A 22,656-nucleotide genomic window follows, 5' to 3' on the forward strand; every position below is an offset into this window, starting at 1 on the left:
AGGTACATAATAAATAATTCTTTAAAAAACAAACAAACAAGAGAATCACACAAATACCTATAATGGTACATTTATTTATGACATACCCTTAAAGATAAAGAAAAGGGTTCTAGAAAGAAAACCAAACCCAGGCAAACATAAAGTTGTTTATTTAATGCTAAGAACATAGATATTCAAGAGGAAGTCAGTTAAGAAACAATGTTGTTTAACTTTTAAATATGATTCTGATCCTAAAAAAGTGGTGTTTCAAAGCACTAAGGCAGCACACACACACACACACACACACACACACACACACACACACACACACAGTATCTTATCTCTCAAACCAACCTTAAAATACCTATGTAGTCTTAAGATATAATATTAAAATAGTGCAAAAAGGGTTGGGGGTTTAGCTCAGTGGTAGAGCGCTTGCCTAGCAAGCACAAGGCCCTGGGTTCGATCTTCAGCTCTGGGAAAAAAATGTGAAAATAGTGCAAAAGGGAAAAGGTACCCATAGTGTTTCAACCAACAGACGGTTTCTACAGAACCAATAAAAGTATCAGACACTGTGTAGTCTCAAACTCAAAGGTGACTCAGTGTCAGGTGAAAGAGGTGGCTGGGGACATGTGGTGCTTGGTGGGGCAGGAGGCTCCGCTGGCCGAGAGGGCTGACCCCAGCAGCAGTCACTGACAGGGAGGATGAAGTGCTATGTCCCTAACAGAAACCAGGTTCACAGAAGCTCTAGTAAAGGCTCCAGGACTGTAGCTGAGGTAGTGTCCTGAGAAGAGTGTTCTCCTTGACAGCACGGTCAGCATCTGGTTGAGCCGGGACCTGATGCCAGTGAAGTGCACCTGCCGCTCTTTACTCAAATTTCTGAATGAGTCCCTCAGGCACAGATCCAGGTGGGGGGTGCCCAGACCCAGGTAATTGGGGTATCTAGGAGTGCGGAGGTCAGGGGCTGTTAGGGAAACATGGGAACTGACAGAGCTTGCCAATGAGCCCTGGGAAGACATCGAAGAGGATGACCTCAAACTAGAAGATCTCGACACCGACATCCTTGATGCAGGTGACCCTTCTTTAGACTGGGCACCCTGAGGAAGGAAGCTCTCATCAACTTCAGTCTGCGTGGTAGTGGACTTGGACCATACTGTGGCCTGGGAGCTTGCCGCCCTTGTGACTACTGTGGTTTGGATCCCAACACAGGCCACGCTGGAACTGGTCTGTGTTCCCACCTCACTCAGGCTTACTGCGACCATCTCTTCACCTGGCTCTGTTTGGGTAGCAGCATCAACTACCTTGCTATCCTCTAGTTGATCCTTGTGGCTGTAGAAATAGTCTTCATCACTGATGGTAGAAGCCTCAGAGTCATGGCGCCTGGTTTTGGCTCTGTCTTCTGGCGGCACTTGTGGACCCAGGTTGTTCTTGGGTGTACTTGAGAGTCTGGCCAGCCGGATGCGCAGCAGATTGCCCAGTGTGGGCTCCTTCGAATGTGGTTTTCGGTCAGCCAGGTGGTCAAACTTGCCACTGATCTGGAAGTTGGACAGGAGTTTGGAGCTGATGGGCTTTGACTGGGCATACAGGATCCGGAACTCCAGATCAAAATGTTCAACCACTTGGCCAGACAGAATGACCAAGTTACTGCTATTTAATTTGCCATCGGTCCATGTAAAACTGAAGGGTTAAAAACACACAAACTGGTAAAGATAAAGGATCTCAGTTTACGTATTCTAGTAGCTGCTATGTAAAAGTGACAACTTTGAAGTTAACATGCTGTCCATGAAATAACAAAGGCATGTGTCAAAAGCAAAGGAGGCAGGCTATGGTTTAACAGATACACACAAAAATACAATCCTCAGGCTCAGTTTTAGCCTAGCAAGAAGGTGTATAATATTTAGGCCAGCAGCCTTGTTTTAAAGGTTAGATAATCATCTGGAGATGCCAAAGTGGGAAGCTAGTGGCACTTCTTCCAGTTTCTCAAGTGGAGATGGCTATTCCATCAAGATGCCAGTGCTCAGCACATTTTATAGCTGATTAGTCTGGTATTCTGGACTGTCCAGCATCTCTTCCTTTTCCTCTGGAAACAGAACCTACACTTGTCTCTGCCCACAAAACCTTTCATGCCTGCCCTCTCTCTAGTCTCAATGTGGTAAGAATATGGTCCAGGATGGCCAGTGTCTGATCCCTGGGATTCATCCAAAGTGCATCATCTGTGACCCTACAAAGGCCAAGTGAGTTTTCAGAGATGTATGTCCCTGCTTCAGGAGTCGTTCCCCTTTGGGAAACAGCTGCTGGAGATTGGGTAGATAAGAGGAAGAGGCAGAAGTAGGAGACAGTGTTCTAATAAACACCCTCCAAGGCCCAGGGGCGCTATAGTCAGCTGCACCTTCTCAGCCTAGCACCTCCATGAGCTACTGCCTCACTCTGCACTCTGAGTTAGCCTCCTTCCACTGAGCTTTGGACCAGAAGCAAGCCGCTTTCATGGGAGACCCTGACACTCAGTTTCAACTATTTCTTGTAACTGAGAACCATGACTAACACACATGTTGCCTGAGAACTGCTTTGGACCCCAAGAGTCTTTGGAATACCACAGTGGGGTAACAGAAACAAAGGAACTACCTGACCCCAGGGCTGCAGCATGTCACAACACATGGGACTATTACTGTCACTGGTGGTAGGACAGTGCTTCTGTAGAGGGCAGTTTTTATATTTATAGGTTTTCAAACAGCTAAAAACCATTCAGAGCCAAGTTTCATGGGTATAAATCAATCCACCTTGGGAGACAGTCTCAGTCCCCTTGGCATTTATAAGTGCCTCATAGAAGGAAGTCTCAAGAGCGTGTTGTGCTCAGGTGTGTGAAAAGGAAGGTTCCCAGAGCTACTTACCTCACTACCTCCCCTGCACAAAGCCTCGGCTCACACGACCTCTAGGGACACACACTCTACAAAACCGAGGCCTGTTTTTCCCCAAACTCTGTACCTTGCACGTACCATTGAGCAATGTAGTAGAGACAGCCAAGCACGCAGCATGACACAGTGTGAGTAAGAATGGTACAACTTCCAGAGATTAGCATTACCAACTGTTACCTCAACCCTTCAGCCATCTTCCTGCTCTCCACCCAAAGATGCTATTGGCAACGTGCGACTTCCAAGGTGGGCCTGCAATATGCCCAGTGTTTTCTAGACTAAAGTATTCATTAGAAGGCTTGTAGCAACCTAACAGTTAAGTATAAATGAGCAGCTTCAGTCCACCTATAACATTTGCAAATGTCCTTACCTTCAAGTAAGCAGGGTAGGTGGGGTCCAAGTCCCCAGGAAACCAGGATTAGAGGCCAATTAGCCTCCAGTTTTTCCCCAAAGGCCCAGCCTAAGACTTGAATGCAGGACTCTAACTATGAAGTCTCAAGCTTAGTTTAACTTTTACTTTAGTTTTGTGGACCACTGGGAAAAGAAAGTGACTCTTATCCCATCTACATCCAACAAAAGATGACTTCAATGAACCAACTCACACATACACACACACACACACACACACACACACACACACACACACAGAGGTCTGCACATGGGTGGGGGTGGGTACTCTGTCAGAAGAGCTCTTATTGGCAGGAGCAAGCACTCACACCTCTAAAGGATTTGGACTAACTGGTGAGGCACCTGTTCAAAAAAACATACCTGTAAGAGCCTGTGGCCACCCGAATGCCGTCAATCAGTGTGAACTTTTCATGAACCTTTCCAACAACCTTTGTTCCTGACCTTGCATAGTAGATATTTCCTGTAATAGTCCGCACTGTCATCAGCTGTTGGGCAGGGAGTGGGAGGAAAAAAAAAAAAAAATTAATGACCAACTCAGTGACACTATCCACTGGACTGAGCTTACTATTCCCAAACACGCCTGTCTGCAGGGCTTAGCATAGGGTCACTATTTAGTGACAGCACACATCATACACTAGTCAGACATTGCTCAAGTAATGTTACTTCTGCATCTAGTCCATCTTTTCATACGTACAGAAGAGGTCTTCCTTATTTGATTGTCCAGGCTGGCCTGGGACATGCAATCCCCTCACCGCAGCCTCCCAAGTGCTGGGATTATAGGCCTGCACCACCACAGTTGGCTTATATTTAGAGACCCTTAGCTCATGTATGTGTGTACTATAAAAAACATTTGCTTTTTGGAAGAAACCAATAGAGTCCAAAAAATGGTTTTGAAACAAAGCATGAGAGAGAAGATAACCAGAGAAAGTAAGTTAGTAATCAATAACACTTGGCAAGGGTTGAAAACCTAAGCTGGCACTTCTACTTCTTCGTTCCACTGCATCAACCCGGAATAAAAGCCCACTTCACTGACCTCTGCATTGGAAGAGGTTTGAAGCTGTAATCAGAGGGCAAGCCTCTAACACACCATGCGGGGATTAATCAGTCAGTTCACATTTCCTTCAGGTACACAGTAACCAAAAAGGAACACTATGTACACATGGATGCACACTTACTCCCATAAAGATGACACATACAAATGCACACACAATAGCATGCAAAATATGAAGACAATCTAGAGCAGATTAGAAGTTATATACCATTATAAATCTTAAAGTGCTTGCCTTGCAAGCCTGACAAGCTAAGTTCAATCCCTGGAACCCACATAAAGATAGGAGAGACCTGACACACAAAGTTGTCCTCTGACCTCATGTGTACGCACACACACACATCACACACACAATGATAATAATACATTTTACATTTTAAGTAAATGTTTAGGATCATTTCAATCTTATTCATTCTATAAAAAGAGAGCTTCTCTCATGCACCACGCTAAATAGCAGAGGTACAAAGTATGTTTCTTTCCCTCAAAGACTAGAGAAAAAAGTAACTAACGAATGAAAACCTAAGTAAAACACCATATGGAGCAGAGGAGGGAGACCCATGTCTGCCGAGTCTCAGCATGAATAGTCCCAGCAACTCTGTTCCTAATAATGAAAGCCTAGAAACTAGTTAGACTATGACACAGCCAGACCCCATGACACTCAACAATAAAACAAAACACATTAAAAAGGAACAAGTTTTTGAAACATGTAACTTACGTGGTCCTCAAAAACCCTGAGCCAAGTGATAAGCTGATCACAAAAGGACACATGCTGTAGGATGTGACAGGACAGCACAGCCCGGAGGGACATGACTGACTGCCTAGTGAAGTATGAGGGCGATCTTTGTGGTGACAGAGTAGTTTTCTCTCCTTCTTCTCCTTCCTTCCTGAGACAAGGTCTTTCCATGTGGCCCGCGCTGGCCTCAAACTCACAGATCCACCTGTCTCTACCACCCAAGTGCTGTGGCTAAAGGTGCCCACCAGTAGCTCTATCATCACATGCACAGGTAATAAAAGGGCACAGGTACACTGACATCCACTTCCAGCCTCCAGCTCTGGACTATCATAGTGCAACAAACCTAACTACTGGGAAGTCATGGAACACACGAGGTACTCCTCTGTGCTCTCTGCAGCTCTGCGGTTCCACCTTTATTTCAAAATAAGACATTAAAATTAAAACCTAACGTCTGGACACATGATCATGTCTCTTATTCTTATCAAAACGCATGGGAACTGAACCATAGGGAGTATCTGATAAATACAAATTTACACAACAATGGCTAGTATTCTCCAAAAGTGTCAGATGCCAAACCACAAAGATAGTGGTTATAAGAGCCAGGGAGACTTCACTAGTGAATGCAAGGTGCCCTGCTGGATTGGACCCTGTGCTAGAGAAGGGGCAGTTGTGAAACAGCTGATATTTATGAGGTGTGGAGATTAGATAGTGCTATACAAAAATGATTTTTTGAGAGAAAGGAGAGGTTGAGAGATGGTAGTCCTGGCCATCCTGGAACTCAATCTGTGGACCAGACTGGCCCTGAACTCAGAGATCTGCCTGCCTTTGTCTACCCAGTGCTGGGGTTAAAGACATGTGCACCACCACTAGCCAGCTCCAAGCTGATTTTATTATGTGTACTGAAGATATTAACATTTGAAGAATTTGGACACCGAACATTCAGGAATTCCTTATATTATTTCTGTAACTTCTTTTTTAAATATTTTAAAAATGATTTTTAAAAATTTTTAAATTATGAGTATCTGTGTGTATATGTATATGTATATATATATATGTATATATATATGTGTATATATATATATATACACACACACACACACACACACACACACATATATGCACATGAATGTGTCAGATACTCTGGAGCTAAAATTACATGTGCTTATGAGACATGCATGTTGGGAACCAAACTCAGATACTCATCTCTATAATCCTTCATAAATCTTAATTTCAAGGTAAAGTTTTTCTTTAAAAAAAACTGGAATATTTCACAGATGAGCACATGAAATTGGATGGATGGAGTAGGTGATGACTCCCAGACAAGTCAACACACAATAAGCATAAAGACAGCCTACCAGTAGGGCTAGGATTGGCTGTGTCCTTCCCTTCAACATATCTGAATGTTGTGGAAGCCTGTAATTGTGGACACAGCACTTCTCCACACCTGCCCAATAATATACAGGTTCTTGTAGACAGGATGATTCAAAATTCTGAACCAATCAGAGCCTAGGGCAGGGGCTGCCCCTGAGAAGGGCATAGACCCACAACACAGACAAGCCTAGGAGGGAAACCGGTGCCTACCTAGGAAGGAGATAACCCACTATAAACACAAACTGTCTTTCAACTTCCTGCAGAGGCTCTGGACCTCCATGAAGGCAGCAGCCAACAAGTCAGCAATCATTCCTGGGTTTCTGCCTTGCTGATGATGCAGAGTGAATGGCTTTGTCAAAGTTGGGGCAGTTCTGTCATTTTTCTGCTTCTGAGACTCAGCCTAATTACCCAAGAGCACCTTGAAATTATACCCTGGCACCTTCCACACTTCCCGAGAGCAGTTGTGGCCTAAATACCTGGCTAAATGGCAGTGCTCTTTACCATGCCCAGCTGGTATTTGCCTTGAGTCCTCCTGGACTCATATTCAAGTTGACTACTGGGTCACATGGCTGTCCCATTTTAGTCTCAAAGCCCCAATCCCACCTCCATCATGAATTTGTGTCTTGTGGCACAAATAACAAGCTAGTAATGACCTTATTCAGCCCAAGCCTTGATTTGCTCATTAGAAAAAGCAGCCAACAGGAACTCTGAAGGAACACTAAAGAGATGGAATTCTGTAAACCTCGCTGCCTGTTTACAGGGCACTAAGTCAGCCTCTCACAGAGCATAGAGGGGCAAAGGCGGACATCACTGCTGAATGCTGCATCCCTCATGCCAACAAGTGCCCGGCAGTATGGTGACAAATTAGGTTCTGACCTTCACAACTTGCTCCATTCTTTAAAACATGAATTCTATAACAAAGGTCTCTCTCATCTCATTCCCAAAGAGACTAAGCCAATGCTGTGGCCTTCTATCAAGATACTGAATTACTTTCATGCCAGAGAAAAAGACATAAAATCTGGTTCTGTCATGAGAAGTATGCAGCAGTGGGTGACAGACAGCAACTGCTCACGTGGAGGTGAGAGGAAGGAGGACTAAGTCAAAGCCTGGGCTCTCGGTCTCACCATGTCCTGACCCAAAGCATCAGGACCACTAATCTGACAGGGCCACCATGAGTGTCACAGCTGTCAGAGCAGTGAGCAGTGCCAGGGACAGAACAAAAGCTCCAAAATGGTCACTGTGGCTAAAAATGGAGCCATGGCGGCAGGAGGCATCAGCCTCCAAGCCCTGGCTTGTAGAATATGAGCTGGTCTGTATTCACTGCTGGGAAACCTGACAGCCATTTTGCCTTCTGTTCAATGGCTTAATGGAGATGTAATTCATACATACACCACAAAATTCACCTGCTTAGTGTGCAAATCTGTACTTTTTATGAGTATACAGAGAACCATTTTCACAGTTGTAGAGCATTCTAATTACCTCAAAGGGAGGGAGGGAGGGAGGGAGGGAGAGAGAGAGAGAGAGAAGAGAGAGAGAGAGAGAGCCTGTACCCCTTTAGCTAAAAACTTACCCATCCCTCTATTACATGTCCCAGAACCCAGTGCTAATCTACCTTCTGCCTCTACAGACAGCCCTGTTGTTCTGGTCTTTCGTATACATGGGATCACATTGCATGTGATCATTTCTGTATGGCTTCCTACACTTAGAATGTTTTCAGGTTCACCCATGTGGTAGCATGTGTCAGTACTTCAATCCTTTTGAAGGGTGAATAATGTTCTATTGTTCTGAAGAGACACTATGTTGTTTATCCACTTATTAGCTGATGAAACTTCCAGGATCTATAAACAGACATGTCATTGTGTGGACACGTCTTTCATTCCTCTTGGGTAGTTACCTAGGAATGGAACTGCAAGGTCACAGGTGGTGTTCATTTTCTGTGAGAATTCAGTTTCATCACTTGTTAGTGGGGAGCCCCCACCATCACCACACTGTACATCATGGGTACTCTGCCACATTGCTGACAGAGGGAAACTGAAAATGGTGTCCCACAAACCTTTTCCTGCTCAGGATGAACTTTCAGATCCATGCACATGTCCAAAAAGTGGGAGAGCAGAGCCTGGTCCAGAAGGATGTACACAGCCACCCCTCGATTCCTACAGATCTCCTGTAGGTCTCGGAAGATGTCAATGTCTGAGAAAACGTCCATTACCACAGCAATCACCTATGAGATGAGGCAGAAGGAAGAGTAAGGAACTCCAGATAGCATCCTCACAGACACACCCTTCCTCAGCAGTGTGGGTCTCCCCCTCACCATTAGCTCTTTTTCACCCCCAAAGATACCCAGGCACCCATGTCTTACACGTCTTAGCCTGGCCCAGCTAACTAAGGCTCCCCAATGTCCCCTAGCCAGCCCACTCCACACTGGCAAACTTCTCATGTAGCGTCTATGCCATCACTAATCCCCACCTTCCAGGTTCAATCTGGACTAGCAAGCCGTCTAGGGTCTTGGACCAACACCCTGGAATCTGAGGCATGCTGCTTTCCCAGTCAGGCTTCACTTTTCTATGTCAATAAGGTTGATAAAATCTTGGGGCTGACAAGATGGTTCAGCTAGCAAAGGCACTTGCTACCAAGCCACATGACCTGTGTTCAATCCCCAGAACTCACATGGTGGAGGAGAAAACCAGCTCCTGCAAGCTGTTCTCTATCTCCACAGGTCCACCACACCACATGTGTACCCACACACTTATAAATAAATGCAAAGAAAAACCCACCTCAGATTCTCTACGAGCCCCTTTTTTGGCTATTAATATTCAAGTCCATTGTTGTTTTTTGTTTTTACTATTGTCTGATTTTGGATCATGGTCTCTGAGTATTTTTACCTTGTTTTAGAAAGACTCAATTCATTGCTTGAAATGATCAGATGAGGCTCACAGCACCCTCCCCCCTCTTCTGTTCACGACACCACATACTCCCCATCAGTCAGGACAAGAATGGAAATATTTCCTGAAGATTCTGACCTTCGGTTCAGCTCTGTTCTTTCTTCTCCCCAGACATGTGTGCCCCTTGATAAGAATTGATTTTCCATACCCAGCCCAGACCACAGCTAAGAGCCAATGCTTACCCAAGTATCCATGGGCAGAGTATCACTGTTTGGATACTTCTTAAGCTACAAAACAGGTCTGCTGTAAAAACCTAAACAACTACACAAGTGCAGGGTCCAAGAGACCCTCGGTGTCTGCTCAACTACCCATATTACCAGTGTGAGCTGCAGCTACCTGGACAGCCCCTCACAAAGGAGGCACTGGCAGCCCCGAGCTTCCCTCCCTCATTTACAGAGGCTGTTACAGCTGGCAGCAGAGTCTCACATCACTTATTTTAAAGGCCTGCAGAAACTCCTGGCAGGGAGGCAGGGCTGTAAAAACACCCAGGCTTAGAACAAGTCCCTACAAAGAGTCAGGAGGCCAGCATTTGGGAGCTGTTTTGCAATTGGGAGTGGTCAGGGCTTCTCCATCTCCTAGCTTCAACAGTAAAAGATCCCTTGTCTCTGAATCACATTAACCCTTTTGCTGAGCATTATAATTACTTTAAAATCTCGCCACCCCTTCCTTCTACTGCAGCAGACCTCAAATGGCATATTCATCTCCATGGTGGAGATCTTGGGACAGTAAGTCACTGGCAGTCTTTACCTCTTAACATTTGTAGGGTTAAAAACAAACACAGAAGCCATGTATACATAAGCACAAGCATATAACCCCAGCACTCAGGAGGCTGAGGTCAGCATGGAAGAGTAAAAGTCTATTTTAACAAACTAAAAGAGGAAGAAATGCAGAGGCAATAGGACACTGTTGCTACCTTTCTAACTCCAGGGTTCCATCTGCTCGGATGAGTGACTTTGAAACGCCAGCTCCCCGAGAAGCAAGTGCCACCTGGGATGATCTAGTATCTCTCTGGCTGCCTCCATCCCACTCCCTCCCTGACCTTCATAAAACCTCCTGAACAGTGAGTAGAACAAAAGATGCATTTTAAAATTGGTGGCATCCTCAAAAGCTTATTGGCTCCGATGGCTTTCACATGTTATTTTCACTTGGGACCTGTAACAGGGTTTAAGGCCAAAGTCAGGGCACAGAGCTTGGCATGGCCCTCTGGAAGTTTTGGATAACAACAGCACAGAGTGGCAGGACTGCTGTGATGGTTAAGTAAGTGGCAGTCTGGAATGGTCTTAGCTCAGTTAGGCAGCTGGTGCCTGAGTCCACTGTAGGCTGATCCGACCTGGGCACAGAGATGGCTACATGGGGCTGACAGAACATGGGGTGAGGAAAGCAAAATGATGCATTCTGTAGGGAGCAGCAAGTCAGCTCCCTTGTGAGGGTAGGCACCTATAGACACAAAAAGAGAGAGGAGGGAGGCTTCCTGGGAGAGGGAACATCTGAGCTGAACCACAGACAAGAATAAGATATGGAGCCATGGTTGGCTGCACAGATCTGTAATCTCAGCTCCTTGGGAAGTTGAGGCAGGAAGATCCCAAGTTCAAGGCCTGCCTGGGACAAGCGGCCACTGGAGAAGTGAAGGGCCCTCCAACAGGAAACCATGTGATGACAGAAGAGGCTGGGAAGGACAGGGTGCATACCAGTGTGGCTGGAATGTACAGTATGCAGGAATGGGAGCCATGGGATGTGACTGACCAAGAGGGATGTATAAGATGGTAGAAGGCTATGGAATCCATGTCAGTCCTTACCCCTCATTGCCTCCATAGGTAGAGCATACCAAGAGATGAATCCAGAAGCTGGGAGAGATGCTGCTGCAGAGTAGAGATCTGAACTTGCTTCCTCTAACTCAGGACCAGGAGCCTCTGTGTTTGCAACCCAGTCCGGATGGGGATCTTTGGGGCTAATAAATTTCTGCAGCTATTTGGAGGACTAGGGACTGAAAGAGGAAAGTCCCAGCCAGAAGCTCTGAGGCTATTGGGGAACAAAAGGAGCCCTGGGAGAGCCCAGCAATGGGCACAGGGCCACAGAAATACATACAAGCTGGTGAGAGAATTTTGAGCCTGACTCAGAGGTAGCAGTAAAACTTCCAGAGTGCACTTGAACCCAAGGTGCCAGAATTGGAATAGAGCTCCTGGAGAAAGGCCAGAGAAAACTATGCAGACCTGCTGGCCTCTCTGGTGGTCAGTGGAGCCCCTGTGAGCGACATACAGCTAGGCAATGGGCTGTTCCCACGGTGAGAAGCTAGCCAAATGGGAAAGGAGGAGAACCCAGATGACACAGAGTGATGGCCAACGAGCACACCCTAGGGCCATTGAGACAGGGAGCAGGAACCAGCCCAGTTGGCAGGGTTGGAGAGGGCCACCAGAGGCAGAATGGGAAAAGGGCCCAGAGCGCAAAGGCCTGCCAAACAGTTCTTGATTGCCCAATTAATAAAACAGGTGTACAGGCAAGACTTTTGTTAGCTGATGAGTACTAATTTGCAGTTTAGTTCATCTTTAGTTTTAAAGCCTTAACCTTTCCCACAGGCTAAATATGAAGGCCTGTCTTACTCAGGGTATCTGAGAGCAAAGGGATGTTTTCCTTTCCTGACTCTCCAGCATCTAGCACATCCTCCTTTCTTACTAAAGTAGGACCCTTGAAGACTTGCCTTACCAGGAGACCAGTACTCCCATGGCAACCTTCAGTAGGAAGGCTCTTCCTCCTTCAAGGCCTGCCCTCCCTAGACCTATGCATACCTGTTCTAGCCTTGCCTTCAGACACCAAGTCCTACACAGCTGGAGCAGGCCTGCAGCTTCTTGCCTCTTAGAAAGGACAGTCCTTTACAGACCTGGTTGACCTAGCCTGTTTCACCAGTCCTGTCCTGCTTTCCAGGTGGACATTTCCACAGCAAAAGTTAAACTGATTAGTGCATCTTGTTCCCCCAGTATTTTTAGGTTGGTGTCAGATTGCCATGTGGTGGGTGGTGGTTCCAGTCTGCAGGGAATGGTAATCATGCACAGCGCCTCCCTTGGCCTAACTGTTCATGCTGCAGCATGCTGAGCCCCAGCAGGACACCTGGACTAGAGAAGCAGCATAGACACCTGCCATGAACCCACTCTCCCTTTAGGGGGTAGCTAGCCCACCCCCACAAAGTGCCCACAGCCACCCTAGGCACCACCTTCTCTAAGCCTGAGTTGCATGGAGCTGGCCCCTTCTCTCAGGGTTAGAAGTGTGGTGACTTCTGAGAGTCTATTATAGGGTCATGCCTATCTGCCAGATACCCATGGAGGAAGCATCCAGCTGGCCAGAAGCTGGCTGGGGAAGAGGGGCAATCATACCACACTACCTGTGTTTCCACAAGCCACATCTGGAGGGGTCACCCTTGTGTCCAGTCCCCCATCTTCAGCTTGAGTGACAAACCACAAGCCTATCTATCAGATTCTTAGAAGAACCCCCTTTCACCAACAGACCACCGCCCACAAGTCAGAAGAGCTGAGATCACAGGTCCTCAGAAAAAGTGTAGAGCCCACTCACACTACTCATTAGGTAGAACTGGAATCTCTGCCTCTGCCACTTAGCCCAAAGCTCAAAAAAGTCTCTAGAGATTTCAAAGCCCCATTAACCATCACCCCCAGCTTACAAACTTGGAAAGGCTGGATAACAGATTCAAGGGATAATGAGTTCAGTGCAAGGGCTGAAATATCAACCCGGGTCTTTGTGCCCCCAAAGCCCACCATTAGAAACATGCTAAGCTAAATATTATTCCAGACAAGTCTAATGTGGGGGTCTTACAATTACTAAGAACTTACAGTAATCCTGAGGGGATTAGTAGAGTATCCCACAAAGGACAACTTATAACAAGATGACTGTCAAGGAAGTTCACAAGTCAGGCCGAGTGCCCTCTCTCTTCTGAAGTTCTGCTGACAAAGCCAGAGCTAGACTGAATAGAGGACCATGTGAGGCTCAGCTGGCATGTAAACGTGCTGCAGAACCAACCTGGACTTGGGTCCAGGCTCCTCCACTCTGCAGCACCAAGTGTGTGGTACATGTTAGGTCGTACTGGCTTCTAGAATATGCAAATAATACCTTTGCATAAAATCTCATACCCTTTGGTGACTCAGCCAATGAGAGAACCCACTACAGTTCCTGACACACAGAACAACCTCAGTGGTAGCCACTCATAGTCTTAGTCCTGATTCTGCCTGGACAAGACATTTTACCTGAGGGTCAGTGTCCTTAAAACAAGGCCTGCTCTGCTGTCGCACGCCCTTCATAAAGCTGCTCAGGGCTCTGACCAGGCACACACACAGCCTGACAGGACCGCTCACGGCCAGTCATTCCTGCTCACATTCTAGCAGGAAGCACATGTCAATCACCCCTTTCCTGTGTGCCTCAATTTCTCTCCCTTCCCACCCAGAGTCATAAAGGCAGATCAGGTGTACAGAATGCTTGGAATTCAGCCAAAGCCTTGTATACATTCAGCAATGTGTCAGCCTGGATAGCCTGGAAGCCTGGCCACTGCATTCTCTACGCTGAGCACATCACCATCAGTCACCTACAGACTTTCTTGTTAAAAACATCAAGCATGCTGTTTCCTCCAGTGTTTCATGTTTTGTTTTGAGATAGGTCTTGGTATTGGCTCAGGCTAGTCTCAAATTGAAGGTACTCCTACTTCAGATAATTACAGGTAGGAGCAGCCACTTGTTACATGTTTTAATGGGATTGAAACTGCTCATTTAGATTTAAAAAAAAAAAATTATTTGAAGCACAGCCGTGGTAACGCACACCTTTAATCCCAGCACTCGGGAGGCAGAAGCAGATGGATCTTTGAGTCTGAGGCCAGCCTAGTCTACAGGAGTTCCAGGACAGCCAGGGCTAAACAGAGAAACCCTGTCTCAAACAACTGCTTTGATATAATCTTCTGCGTTTAAAAAAAATAAGAGAATGCAATTTCTATAGCAAAAGTTAAACTTATTAGAGTGTGCTGTTTCCCCAGGATTTATAGGCTGGTGTCCGATTGCCGTGTGGTGGATTTGAGTCTGCAGTGAGTGGTAGTCATGCACAGCGCCTCTCTTGGAGGTCAGTAGGGCAGGAAGCAATTTTTCACTCAATTCCACTTAGCTGTACTTCTTCACTATTGTTCTTCCTGGGAAACAGTGGGAAAACCATGCAGCTTTCTTTCTCTTTCTTTTCTTTTGGGTGGGGGGGATGGCCATGGGTTTGTTTATGAGCTTTAAGTTTTCAACTGTGTAAAGCATTTTCCTGTTCCAAAAGGAAATCTATAAAATGAGGTGTGCTCCCTCCTGTTTTTCCTTCCCTTCTCTCTCCATTAAGGTAATAACTCCAATGATCTGTGTTTAGGTTAGTCCATTTTTAATATAAACAAGTATATGGAGGAATATACAGCATTGTGTGTTCACACCATCCATAGAGAAAAGGCTGTACAGTGGTACATGCTGCTCTGGACAGTGTTATCCAAGAGAACCTGAGATGACAGAGGAGTTAAGTTTTTAATTTAGCTTCAAGTTATACGAACTTAAATGACCACATGCAGTTAATAGCACTCAGATTGGTCCATGCAGCTCTGAACACTTTGGATCAGAGGATAGAGCTTGCCTTCATTTGTCTTGAGAGCCACAGGTTCCTCCATGGTGTACAAATCCTAATTTCTTCCCTGTCCTCTACTGTGATATGCTGGGCCTTTCCTATGACCAGAGTTACGACAACCAGTATGACCTCGACTCCTGTTTGAGCCAGTGTTTCTGTGGCGGAGACACAAATGTGGAACAACTAGGTCCATGGAGACAACGACAGAAACCTTCCCTGTAGAGGCTGATACCATTTACATCAGGACCTCCTTTGCTTGTTTTTTCAAGACAAGGTCCTACTGTATCCTCAGGCTAACCTCCAATTCTGGATCCTCCTGTCTCAGCCCTCAAGAGCTAGAATAACAGGTATGTACCACTATACCCAGCACATCAAGGCTGTTTAATGCCAGTATACCCACTATATTCTGTTTGTATGGTCTTTGCTTTTTCCAAGAGAAACGAACCCATTTATATAAATGGCTCAGAGAATAATCCTGCAGCTTCCTTCCTGACTGATGGATGCTTAGCAAAAAGAATAATGAAAGCCAAGCATGGTGGCACTTAGGAGGTAGAGGTAAATAGATTTCTGTGAGTTTAAAACCAGCCTGATCTTCATGACAAGTTCCAGGCCAGTCAAGGCTCCATAGTGAGACCCTGTCTCAAATACCCCTCCCAAAACTAATAAAGATAAACAAATGAGATGGCAGACGAAGAATGATGGGGGGACTAAGGGATTACTGTTTAATGGTAGCACTCGATCCATTCACAGCACTGTTCAGCCACTGTTTCCAAACGTCTCTGCCAGCAGACTGGAAATCCTGACTACAAAGAAGTAACTTCTGACTGTCCCTTCGAAGACCAGTTTTGAAGGTCATGACTACTGGGAGCAGAGAGATGCTAACTAGTGTCTAGTAAGTGGGGACAGAGATGCTCAGTATCTTATAGTGAACAGGACAGGGCCCCCAGGACAAAGAACCATCCACTCCAAATGCCAACAGTGGCAAGGTTGAGAAAGCCTGTCAGGTTGATCCAGGCATCTGGAACAGGAACTGATCCCACAGCACAGGTTCTATCGTAACACAGGGGAGGGTTGAGCAAGCTCAGGAGAGCTCAGTCCTTCAGAACATCCTCATACGTGCCAGGGGCCTCCAGCAGATTCCTCAGCTACTATTCCTCCTGGCTGGGCTCTTCCACGATGAAAAGAGTACCACCACTAACGCTCTGGCCATCAAAAGGAGGCCCAAAGAAAGGTGTGGTCACCGCAAAAGTGGCCTCTTTGGAACAAAAGCACATAAGGAATGGCAGCTGGTAAGCATGACAAGCATGAGTGTGAAATCCCGGAAGATGAGTTTGGCCTATGAACTCCCATCCAGGAGCCGAAACTATCTGGGCACCAGGACGTACTACTGCGTGGGAAGCTGAGGCAGGAGGATCTCAAGTTCAAGGCCAGATTGGGCTACCCGTCAAAACCATCTCAACAGGAGGGAGTGGGGGGAGAGAAGGCAGGGAGGTGGGAAGAACAAGCAGCACCCTGGGATAGCTGGACAAGCACATCAGAAGCACCTGACTGGGATGCTTCCAGACCACAGCTCTGCCAAGGACTAGCTGGCAGAAAGAATCACCTAAACTACTCAGTTTACCTTGCTACACTCCATTCCCCTCCCCCAAAAGCATGAGGCTGAATGAACAAAAGACGAAAATTACTGAGTAACAACTATGTGTCAGATGCCCAGGGTGATTCTATATGGTCAGAGAGCTGCTGGGAAAACCCATCCCGGAGACATCCATTCAGAAAGACAATCCTGACGTTTGGCAAATGCCCCTGGCATCCTAGGCTGTATGCTGATCATAGAACCTGGCATCTAGGCTCCTTCCAGACTCACCACAGAGAACGCAGGCTGGTGCTCAGATCTCCTCACTGAGGGCAAGTAAAGCTGCAGAGAGACAGCAACTAGACCTGACCCCAGTCCAGTGCAGCCTGGTGCCCACCTCTGGGCTCACTACATGGGACCTTCCACGTGGAATTCAAACTTCCTTCATTCACCCACCAGATTTCCATATTTGTTTCAGATACTAGAAATACTTGCTTGGGTCTATCTTGCCCAAGACAGGCAAATGCATAGTAATTTATAAAATGTAAACACCAGGGACCTGTGTTGTCTGAAGGTCATGAACCTCCTTCCCAGTTGCTCTCTGCTGTGTTGATTCCTCCTCCCCTTAAAACAAGCCACCCTAGTCTTCCTTGTCACAATCCAAACAAACATTTGTTTGTTTATGTGTGTCACTGCTCACAGCTCCACTGCTCACAACTGGGGGTCAGGCTGTCTGGCCTGGAGGCAAGTATCTATACCTGCTGAAGCGTCTCCTCAGCCCCAACCACCCATCTTCTAAAACAGCCAGCTCTTGCTATCATCATTTCCCTGTTTGTAAGACATGCAACATGGGAACTCAAAGTACAAATCTTCAGAAAACTGCTGAAAACCTCCAGCCTGCTGGGAAGCAGGGAGGCTGTGGAGAGTAGAGATGAAATGTGGGTCCTATATGTGGCATGGTGGCACACCCCAGCCCTCAAGAAGCTGAGGGAGGAGGATGGTGAGTTTAATGCTAGTCTCATCTCACATAGACCCTGTCTCAGAAAAGAAAAACAAATGAGCAAGCACAGTGTGGGCCCTGGAGCCAAGCAGACTGGAGCCTGAACCTAGCTCTGCCTTACAGTGGTTTCCATCCAACAAGCTACTTGACCTGGATGCGCCTGCTCTGTCCTTAAGTGCAACCTCCTCTGGCCACTGGGCGGACTTCAAGGTAATCTGGTAAAGGACTCAATTAGAGCCTCCAATGTTTGCCATCATTAGATGGCATACAGATCAGGCATCTGAAAACACCTGACATGCCCCGTCACAGTCCTCTCTATCAAAGGACATGGCCAAAGTGACACAGCCACTCCCGGTACCCATGCACATCTTTACAGGCAGCAATTATTGGACGGCCAGCAAATTAGCCCTCTCCTCTAATCCCTCTCGTACCCACAGTCTTCCTCCACCTGGGGACAGGACACAGTAGATAGTAGGGCTAGAGTCTGTCTGCCTTGAGCAGAGAGGCCTGGCTCCATCACTCCCTAGAGGCAACCTAGTTTCTCCATGCTTTAGTTCATCCTCTGTAAAGAGGACAGAATACTCACAACAATTTCAAGACTACTAGAAATATTGTCAGGCAAAGAGGAAGCCAATTTTTTGTTTGAGACAAGGCCTCGACATGTAGCTTTGGTTGGCCTGGAACTTGCAACGTAGGACCAAGCTGCCCTCAAACTCAAAGAAATCTGCCTGCCTCTGCCTGCTGGCATTAAAGGGGTGTGCCACCATGCCCAGCTGAGAAAACCATTTTTATTCACTGAATTTTTTTGTTGTTGTTTTGTTTTTCGAGACAGGGTTTCCCTGTATAGCTTTGCGCCTTTCTTGGAACTCACTTGGTAGCCCAGGCTGGCCTTGAACTCACAGAGATCCGCCTGGCTCTGCCTCCTGAATGCTGGGATTAAAGGTGTGCGCCACCACTGCCCGGCTTGACTGATTTAAGAGATGGTCTCCAAACTTCAAATTCATTATGCCTCGAATTAAATCTAACTCATATCCACAACACTGTCTCCACCTTATTTTCCTTCCTGTATTTCAGTGTAGTAGCATCACTGCCTGTCCAGACTAATAGGTCTCAGCGCCAGCCAGCTTGGTGGTGCATACCTTCAATCCCAGCACTCAAGGGCAGAGGCAGGCTGATCTCTGAGAACTGGGAGGCAGAGCTATCAACCTCCTTCACTTGTGTTTCTTCCCTTTCCCCCTCTGTGTGTACTTGAACCCAGGACCTCAAGCATGCTAAGACAAGCAGTCTATCACTGGGCTATACCTCCAGCCTCCAGTCTTCCTCATGTTCATATACCTTCACTTGACTTTTCATTCCGGTTCATCCTATCTCAAATGCAAACAACTCTGCCTAAAACTCTCTTCCTGCCTACCCTGCCTTAATACAGGCTCTTTTCTCTCACAAAGAGACCTCTGGCCTCCTTGCAACCTCAGCCCTCTTAAACCTACACTCCTTCATGTCAGAATTACTGCTGGGAACACCAATCTGACCATCATTTTCCACTTCTGGTCTAGTCCCTAGCCTCTCCATAGGCTAGTTCCACCCTGCTGGGTCCAACTAAGTTACCATCACTCCAGATTTTCCTCTAGCCCCTTCCTCCTTACCCACAGCAATCTCCCCATTCCCCACCCCTCACAAACGAAGAACAAGCTAGACCACACCTCTTCCCCTATGGCCTCAGACCTGGCAGTGTGACAACCGGGAGGTTCTGCACAAGCATGCAATTTGGCATATATACTAAAAACTAAAAACGCTCACTGGATTTAAAGCAACATAGCACCTTTGAAGTAGCACAGCACAGCTTCCAAATACAGAATCTAGGCGAGGGTGTAAAGGAACTAGGTACAGAGGAGCGTAGAAGGCCCTACCCAGGAATGTCCTCCAGAGTGCCTGAAAAATAGGGAAGTCTCATCTGCAGCCATGATCCCTTTTAAGGCAACTTTTTCTTCTGACCTCTGGCTCTAGCGCCCTTTCGCCAAAGCAAAGGGTTAGAGCAACCCATATCTCTGCTCTTCCTGGAGACCAGTTCTGTCCTTTTCAAGGTGTCCCAAGTGCTCCAGTTCTCCTCACAGAAGAGAGCTCTGGGCATGCACACTTAGTTCACAAATATGCCTCTTCCAAAAGCTTTATAAGCTTTGTACTGAACCCACAAGGAAAACGTCATCAGCGTCAAAAGGATCCTCAGCCCACCCAAAGTTCCACATGCTTGACACTACTCTAGTCAGAACTATACCTATGGCCCAAACAGCAAAGTTGAGGGGGAGAGGGTGGTAAACAGAACATTGGCTTCAGCACTCGGAAGTCCGAGGCAGGGGGATTGCCTGGAATTGAGGCCAGTTTGGGCTGCATAGTGAGTTCCAGGTAAGCCTAGGCTAGAGACCTTGTCTTGAAAAGAGAAAAAGAGAACACTTGCTCCTAGACTTGGCAGTTTCAGCCTGATCTTCACCCTGACATATAGCGGTACCAGGCCTACCAAGTCTTGACATGGTCTGGGGCTTTGCGTACTATGTTCCTGGCACAGCCACAAAGAATGTGAATTGAGCAGTGCTCACCAGCATGCAAACTAGCCACACCCTCCCAAGTGCAGCCATCTTCCTCCCTGATCCCACTGCCGGCAGGCTTGACTCTTTACCCCCCACCTCTACCAACCAGGCCTCTCAGGCAGTTGACGTTAGCTAAGATAAAAATCCATTGTAAACAGAGGCTTATCTAATGCATAAGTATTTGCATTTTGGGCTAAAGCAACCTGGAACAGACCCAGGCATTGGGGGGAGGGGTGGGGTGGGAGGTGGAACACATATCTCCCACTGGACTCACTCACAGAAGGATAAGGAGTCAACGGCTTGGGCTCGAATTTATCCGCCCACAACATTAAGACGCGTGGGAGTTAAGTGGCCGTAACAGATTCCCAATGTTCTCTGGGCACGATCTTTTGGGTAAAGCGACTCTTTTGTAATGCGTGTCTTAAGAAGCTCCTCAAAGTGCAATCTGTTTGTCAGCTAACGTCCCGGGAATTCTGCAATGCACTTTGGTCTGAACTAACAGTCGGAAGTGGGCCCTGCTCCAGGGGTACGACTATTAGGACTTAGAACTACGCCACGACTCCAACTTCTGAAGGCCGAAGTTCCTCCCCTACTCCCCGTAAGGGTGGCTTGGGGGTCCGGTATTGAGCTGCAAAGGAGGCGAGTGGGGGACCCCGGGGGCCGCTCACCTCTCGGGCGGAGCGCAGCTGCTGGCGCAGCGCATCCTTGCAGCCGTACGGGCCACCGGCGCCAGCGCCGCGGGGCTGGAAATGCGCCTCGACGCGCGTGACACCGCGGTAAGCGCCCCGGTAGAAGGCGGGCCAGCCGAGCTCCAACGCCGGCGGCTCCAGGTCCGACTGCTCGGGAAAGTAGGTGCCCGACGAGCAGTCGTGAGAGGAGCCGAACGAGTCCTCGGCCACCGCCGCGCCGTCCTCGCCCGGCCGCTCGGCGGCACTCAGAACGGCTCGCACCTCGTCGGCATTGAGGAAGCGGCCCAGCCGCTCGCGCCGGAGGAAGGCGGCCCAGGCGTTGGGGCCGCCGGCCAGCAGCTGCTCGAGAGCCAGGCGCCGCGCCTCGCTGAACAGCTCCGCGGGGTTGGGCGGTCCGCACGGCGACAGGCAGGCCGCGGGAAGCTCTTCCAACAGCTCGCAGTAAGCGGCCATGGCGCCTTCAGCCAGGGTCCACGGGTGTGCGATGGTCGCCTGAGATTTTTATAAGCACCTTTGAATCAAACCAGCCCGCGCTATTGGCTCGCCGCCCCGCCCCGGATCTCCCATTGGCTGTTTGCCTGCCAGGCAACCTGGAGGCCCCGCCCCCTTATTGCTATTGGTTGCTCTCTGAAAACTGACCTGCCCACCCCTCCGCTCTCACTGCTTGATGGCTGAGCGAAATTTAAATCTGAGTTTACCCCGCCCTAGAACGGTCCCGACAGGAGACAGAGCCCGGCACTGTCCCAGCGCGCCCCCTGCCGGCAACGTGCTCTCCAAGGCCCCAGGACTAGAGGCTGGGACTTGCTTCTTCCTGGATATGCTTCTGTGTGGTCAACTATTTTGCCATCCTACCCTGCATCTAATCATTCACGTATTCATTTAAAAAAAAAATGGAGACTGGCCGGGCGGTGGTGGCGCACGCCTGTAATCCCAGCACTCGGGAGGCAGAGGCAGGCGGATCTCTGTGAGTTCGAGGCCAGCATGGTCTACAGAGCTAGTCCAGGACAGGATCCAAAGCTAAAGAGAAACCCTGTCTCGAAAAACCAAAAAAAAGAAAAAAAAAAAAAAGGAGACTGGAGAGATGGTTCAGCAGTTAAGAGCACTTCCGGAGAATCTGGGTTTGGCTCTCATCTTGCTTGGTGGCTCATAACTGCCTGTAATTGTTCCAACGGATGTGATGCCTTTTCTGGTATCCACAGATACTGTATGCACACATGGTGCACAAACATACTCATTAAATAAATAAAAGTAAATGTTTTTCCAATAGTGCAAAGCCGGGGATGGTGGCACACTCTTACCACCTGGAAGATCTGTATGTAGTTCAAAGATATCTTGTGCTGCAATGCCAAATTCAGGTTCATCCTAAGCTACATAAGACCTTGTGAGCATACACAAATATATCTATATACACACACATATATGCACACACACAAACATCTATACACTAATCCACTTTGGTACCCATTCCCTCACTGATGGCCTTCCTTTTTTTATTTTTTTCTTCTCACTTCATAATTTTTTGCCCAGCAACACCTCAATCCCATTTAAATCCCACTTTCCACTTGCATCCAGACAACAACCATAGAGAGAGGAGGAGGGAAAAGGTGGGACTGTGCTTGTTGACTGACTGTACTTCACATTCATGATCTGAAGTGTGACTTTAAAATTAGCTACTAATGTAATCATACTATAATAACATGTTGGTGTTTTTTCTACTCTTTTTTGGGGGGAACACCACCCAGCTCCCAAATAAATCACACAAGGAGGCTTGTTCTTAAGTATGAATGT

The 22,656-nt window shown here is 47.4% G+C and overlaps 1 protein-coding gene across 1 annotated transcript; it reads right to left on the bottom strand.

The window, feature by feature from the left end:
* Positions 1-668: 668 nt before the first annotated feature.
* Positions 669-21,321, bottom strand: Fam83d (family with sequence similarity 83 member D). The gene is made up of 4 exons (XM_036183179.1): positions 20,848-21,321; positions 8,502-8,669; positions 3,657-3,781; positions 669-1,656 (listed from the first exon to the last, which is right to left on the bottom strand). The coding sequence occupies exons 1-4, from the start codon at positions 21,319-21,321 to the stop codon at positions 669-671; spliced, it is 1,755 nt and encodes a 584-aa protein (XP_036039072.1).
* Between the last annotated feature and the right edge of the window lie 1,335 nt (positions 21,322-22,656).

This window comes from Onychomys torridus, chromosome 4, assembly GCF_903995425.1.
Source record: "Onychomys torridus chromosome 4, mOncTor1.1, whole genome shotgun sequence".
Lineage (NCBI taxonomy): Eukaryota > Metazoa > Chordata > Mammalia > Rodentia > Cricetidae > Onychomys > Onychomys torridus.